Here is a 6,000-nt window from a genome sequence, read left to right as displayed (position 1 = left end):
CAGACACCTAGGCACAAGCTGGTCTGTGACACACGGCCATGCCCACGGCATGGGTGTGGATTGCGTGTGCGGGGAGCACCACCAAGGAATCGGGCCAGGGAAGAAGGTGCGCGCTGGGGATTCACGAGGACAGCTTCTGACGCAGGGCGCGGCTCTTACCAGAGTTGCTCTGTTGTCACTCGGGTGACCTGTTCTCTCATGCAAACCCCTCCTGCAAGGCCACCCCCCACCACTGAGCAGAGAAAGTCTGCAAACCCCCATCTCCGGTCCCGGGGCTCCAGGGCCTGGGCCACCTTCGTGCCCTCTCCTCACTTCCCTCCAGGAGGGGGAGCCGCGGAGCTGCTCTCAGGGACACCCCCCCACTCCCCCACCCCCTACTCCCCCACCCCTCACACCCGCTCCTCCAGGCCTAGGGCTGGGCTGCAGTGCCCCACGCCGGGCTGGGCTGCAGTGCCCCACGCCGGTCTGGGCCGGTCGGAGCACCCCAGATTGGGGGGAGCTGCGGCCGGGCCTCCCAGAACTCTCGGGCAGGCCCCGGGCAGGCAGGGGCGCGGCGTCGAGGGACTAGGATTGAGGGAAGCCAGCGCCCTGCCCTCAGCTGCGCCCACCCCGGGCTGCTCCCCAGCGCCCCCCTTCCAGGGGTCTGATGGCCCCAGGGCCCCGGGTACACCGTCCTAGACCGGGGCCAAGGGGGGCAGGCGTGGGCGAGTCAGCTGGTGTCCGCCCAGGCCTCGTAATCGTCGCTAAGAAAGGCTTTGCTGATGACAGTGTTTGCCGGGAGTGTGCGAGCGCCCGGGGCCGGCCGTGCCTCCAGACAGACAGCAGGACACCATGAGCCTCAGTGAGGAGCAGGTGCAGCACTTCCTGGACCAGAACCCCGACTTCACGGACCAGTACTTCGGGAAGACGCTGAGCCCCGAGCATGTGGCTGGCGCCTGCGGGGACGGGCAGCCCACGGACTGCGCCAGCTTCCGCGAGCTGTGCCAGGTGGAGGAGAGCGCGGCGCTGTTCGAGCTGGTACAGGACATGCAGGAGAGCGTGAACATGGAGCGCGTGGTGTTCAAGATCCTGCGGCGTCTCTGCACCATCCTGCGCGCCGACCGCTGCAGCCTGTTCATGTACCGGCAGCGCAACGGCGTGGCCGAGCTCGCCACGCGCCTCTTCAGCGTGCAGCCCGGCAGCGCCCTGGAGGACTGCCTGGTGCCCCCCGACTCGGAGATCGTCTTCCCGCTGGATATTGGGGTGGTGGGCCACGTGGCTCAGACCAAGAAGATGGTGAACGTCCAGGACGTGACAGAGGTGGGCTCTGGGCCACAGCGGGCTGGGCCGGCCAGGAGTCCCCGTAGGTCCCAGGGGTCAGCCTGCATGACATGTGCGCACCTCCACGTCCAGGAAGGCAGCCTGGGGCGGTGGGGCGGGCGGGGCGGGCGGGGCGGGCGGGGCCAGAGCCTGCAGAAAGGAAGGTAGCCAGCTCTGGGATGGCTGGGAGGGTGGTCTGGGCAGGGCCGCTGCCCCCGTGACCCAGACGGCCCTGGGCAGAGGACTGGGGAGGAAGGGGTCAGAGCAGGGGCTGGTGCGAAGGCCCAGAAGGGAAGGGCCAGTGGGCCCCAGAGCCCCAAACTCACAACCTCCTAGGGGACCATGCTGCCTCCTGGCGCGGCAAGTTTGGGGGTTCGGGAGAGGCAGCGGGGAGACCAGGCTAGCCAGGAAGGGTAGGCAGCGGTGCGCGGAGCTGAGATTCAGGAGGCCAGGGTCCTGTAGGAGGGGCAGGGGGAGGCCGGGGCGTGCAGGTACAAGGAGACCAGGAACCCCGAGGGACACCAGGCGGCTGGGGCCAGGGGATGGAGGTGCCCCTCGGGTGTGCGTGAGGGGCAGGCCCCCAAGGGGAGCACGGGGATGAGGGGCTCCAGGAGGGAGCAGGAAGCTCCTGCTGGGGGAGGACAGGAGCCACTGCCTCGGCCCCTCCAGCCCCTCCCGCCTCTGAGAGGGGGAGCAGGAGCCCTGAGTCCATCAGCCCCTTGCGCTGTCTGTGAGGGAACCGGAGGGGACAGCCCACGGGGATGGGCCTCTCCTGAAGAGCCCCTGGCCCCGCTCCGGGAGACCCACGGACACGTGCACATCCCCCAGGCGCTCTGGGGCCTGGGAAGGAAGTGATGGCAATCCTCTTAAACTTCTCTGCTCTCGGCATCCCTGGGCCCGGCGACCTGAATATAGTAATCTCTGGGATTAGCTTCATCTTCACTCCATTTTAAGAAGTGGGTCACCCCCTGCATGGGGATGCCAGGAGCCTGAACGACCCGGAAGCCAAGGCAGCTGGAGGGGGAGCGGGGGTGTGCACCGAGCTGTCCTCCGCCCCTTCCCTCCTCCTACTGCGACCGCTCCCTGCTCTGAGGCTGGGGTGCCTCTCCGCCCCGAGGGGTCTGTCCCCCGCTGCCCCCCGGTTCAGGTGGCAGGGCTGTTCTAGGTCCTGTGCCCTCCCACTCCTAAGGCCTTGGCTTCTCGAGACCTTCCACCTCCGCCGGGATAGGCCACTCTGCTCTCTCCCCGGTGAGCGAGGGATCAGGCCCATAGCGCCTCGACCCTCAGGGCTGCGCCGGGCCTTGTTTACCTCAGATGCGGTGAAGTGACAGCAGAGTCACAATCTGCCCAACAGCGAGTTTCCAGTAAGTGGGTCACGAAGACCTAAGCAATGCAAGTGTCAGGCTCCTGGACGCACACTGTCTTCAGAGGGGAGACTGAGGCAGAGGGCCTTGCTCCACTGGGACTCCGGCACCACCCTTGCTCCATGAGAAAGCGTGGGGGCTGTTTCTGGAGAGCAGGGTGTGCCCAGGGGAGGGACCCCTTGCAGGCAGCAAGGACGGCTGCTGTGTGGTGGCAGGAGGAGGACATCACCTTAGCACCACTTGGCAGCTCTTGAGACCCCCGAGGGCTCCTGGGAAGGCAGCCAGGCAAAGAAGGCTCTGGAAGGAGGTGGAGCCGCAGCTCAGCCACAGGCCCTGGCTCTGTGGTCATCTCTGACCCCCTCCAAAGAGCTGTGGGCCCAGAAACAGCCCATCACGAGGGTCCTGCATGTTGTCGAGGTGCCCAGACCCCAGTTGTGGCCGCCAGCCGTTGTGGGCTCAAAGGAGGCTGGGCTGGCATGAGGGACATGGTTTGTGGGGAAGTTCTGGGCACCAGGCCAGCTCAGAAGAGGGAGGAGGGCAGCACGACCAGGCCGGCCATTGGGGCACAGGCGGGCCAGGAGGGTGGGTGCGGCAGGTGAGCCATGACGAGGGTCTAGGCAGTGGGGACAGAGTTGGAGGCGCTTTAGAGCAGTCACAGGACCCCTAGACCTGCTGAGCCTGAGGCGGTGGGAGGTGCCAAGGTGACAGCAGGGTCCTTTCCCTGGGGTGATGGGTGAGTTCCAACTCCTGGAATGGGGGGCCTGAGAGCACAGATGTTCTGGGAATGAGGCTTGGGGTGCAATGGGCCTGGGGCTGCTCCTATTCAGACACTCTGGTTCCAGGCCTCCGGAGCCTGAGCATCGTCCGCTGCCCTCCAGGGGGTTGGGGCCCTGAGCGAGGCTCTGGGACCGCAGGGTCTGATTCAGTAGAGGAGCCGGGGTAGGGTACGAGCGTGTGGAATGCAGGTGACCCCAGGCCTTGGGCGACGTTGCTCAGAGAGCACAGATCCTGGCCAGAGCCTGCTCTTGACCTGAGGCTCCCCTCACCGTGCATGTGGGCTTCGGGGGCCGATGAGCGGCCTCCAGGGAGAGGCTGCAGCCCCAGGCCGCGGCGTGAAGGCCCCAGTGCGGCGGGACCCGAGGGGGTGTCTGGCACAGCGTGGGGCGCCTGGGAGCGGGGAGCGCTGTGCAGGACCCCAGATGGCCGCTGCCAGGCAGCAAGGAACGTCTGCCGGGAGACTGGGCCACGTGGCCAGGGCAGCAGAGCCGCGGAGTGGTGGGTGCCCAGGACACCAGAGAGGTCACGAACGTGGAACGCGGACAGCTGACCTCCCATTGGCCCGAACTGTGGCCCAGCTGCCCCTGCAACGGAGGCTGGACGGTGGACGCGGCCCTCTTGGGCCACATGGAGGCCGGGCCACAGAGTGGGCACGGGAAGTCACGGGGGTCAGTCACCCCTCTGTCTGCTACGGGACCGACAGTCCTCGAGTAAACGCGCAAGAGCTCCCCTAACAGCAAATAATAATAACAAAATGTAGGAAGCATTTACAGGGGTTTCCTCACTCCACCCACACTGACCGGGGAGGAGCGGGCACGGGGTCATCCCATCCTTGCTGGGGGTCACGTGGTGGTAGGCCCAGGCCCCACCCAGGAAGTCCAAGTCTGAGCCGTCCACTGCAGCTCTGCGTCTGGTCACTCGGGCCTCACGCAAATAAATATCAGCCCCGGGAAGTAAGAGGGTGGAGCGGGAGTCACATCCACTCTGAAGCACAGAGTCCTTGTCACCCCGAGGGGCCTCACCAAGCCCAGCTGACCCGTTCCCTGTAGAGACACAGCAGAAGAGCCCCTCAACCAGCTCCCAGTCAAGGAGAGGCCCCCAGAGCAACTCTAAGACTAGCAGGACCTGCCCAGGAGCCACAAGTGGACAAAGGCCCCATCTACGGACCCCATGGAGCAGACGCTGGCAGAGCGTGGCCCCAGGGGATCGGCAGGGACCCTCCACGCGACTCACACTCTCCCTTTATGCAGCCAACACAGTTTTGGGGAGGAGCCTGTGGGGGTGAGAGGAGAGGGCACCCTGAGCTAGGAGGGGCTTCGGGTCGGGCCGGGGACACAGACTCCAGGGGTAACCCCGAAGCTGCCTCGGCCAGATGGCGGCAGGACCCAGGCCAGGCCCAGCCCCAGCCTGTGAGGCCTCAGGAGAGTGTGTGCTCGAGGCCTGGGGTCATGGGCTCTGATGGGGAGGAGAGGGCTGCAGCCACGGGAACAGCCACAGGCCGCGTTCTCATCCTGCGGGGGCACCTGATGCCCGGGCCGGGCCTCGGCGGAGCTCGGGGCTGCCCCACGGGGCGGGAGCCCAGGCCCACAGGCTGACTGCCTCCCTTCCCTCCTCCTGCCCCAGTGCCCCCACTTCAGCCCCTTCGCCGATGAGCTGACCGGCTACGAGACCAGGAACATCCTGGCCACACCCATCATGAACGGCAAGGACGTGGTGGCCGTCATCATGGCCCTGAACAAGCTCGATGGCCCGTGTTTCACAAGCGAGGATGAAGACGTGAGTGTCCGCGGCCACCCCGGCCCAGTCCCCCCACGCCCCGCGGCTGCGAGCTCGCACCCAGCCGCAGGCTCTGCGCCCCCTGTGCTGTGGGTCTCTTCCCATGGGTCCCGCCCCGCCCCCTGTGGGTCCCGCCCCCGGGGATCCCCCCCCCCCCGTGGGTCTCTTCCTGCCCCCCCGTGGGTTCCGCCCATGGGTGTCCCCCCATGGGTCCCGCCCCCCGTGGGTCTCTTCCCATGGGTCCCACCCCCGCGAGTCTCTTCCCACCTCCGTGGGTCCCGCCCCCCGTGGGTCTCTTCCCATGGGTCCCACCCCCGTGGGTCTCTTCCCACCTCCGTGGGTTCTGCCCCCGTGGGTCTCTTCCCAGCCCCCCGCCGTAGGTACCCCCCGGGTCCCGCCCCCGTGGGTCCCACCCCCCGTGGGTTTCTTCCCGCCCCCCCCGTGGGTCCTGCCCCCCCGCCGCCCCCGCCGAGCTTGCTGCCTGGGCCAGGCAGCCGGCGTGTCCGCCTCGCACACCTGAACACCTGAAAGCTGCCGGGGTTTCTAACTGCTGCTGTTCTAATGCCTGCTGCAGGTTTTTCTGAAGTACCTGAACTTCGGCACCTTAAACCTGAAGATCTACCACCTGAGCTACCTTCACAACTGCGAGACGCGCCGAGGCCAGGTACCTGCGCGCCTGCGAGGACGGGATGGGGCCTGATGGGAGCGAGGCCGCCGGTGCGGGATGGGTGCAGAGCCCGCGGGCAGTGAGCTCGGTCAGGTCCACGAGGGGCGGGGAGAAGGC

General features: G+C 67.1%; 1 protein-coding gene across 2 annotated transcripts in view; it reads left to right on the top strand.

Annotated features, from left to right (window-relative positions):
- Positions 1-831: 831 nt before the first annotated feature.
- Positions 832-6,000, top strand: part of PDE6B (phosphodiesterase 6B) — a 29,129-nt gene continuing 23,960 nt past the window's right edge. For both annotated transcript variants that reach the window (XM_041752638.1, XM_041752637.1), the window contains exons 1-3: positions 832-1,299; positions 5,064-5,216; positions 5,791-5,880. In XM_041752638.1, coding sequence (XP_041608572.1) covers positions 832-1,299; positions 5,064-5,216; positions 5,791-5,880 — 711 coding nt within the window. The remainder of the gene's footprint in view (positions 1,300-5,063; positions 5,217-5,790; positions 5,881-6,000) is intronic.

The sequence above is a fragment of the Vulpes lagopus genome, chromosome 4, assembly GCF_018345385.1.
Source record: "Vulpes lagopus strain Blue_001 chromosome 4, ASM1834538v1, whole genome shotgun sequence".
NCBI classification, from domain to species: Eukaryota; Metazoa; Chordata; class Mammalia; order Carnivora; family Canidae; genus Vulpes; species Vulpes lagopus.
The sequence above is the reverse complement of the archived record's forward strand: the minus strand, read 5'-3'. Positions and strand labels throughout refer to the sequence as shown.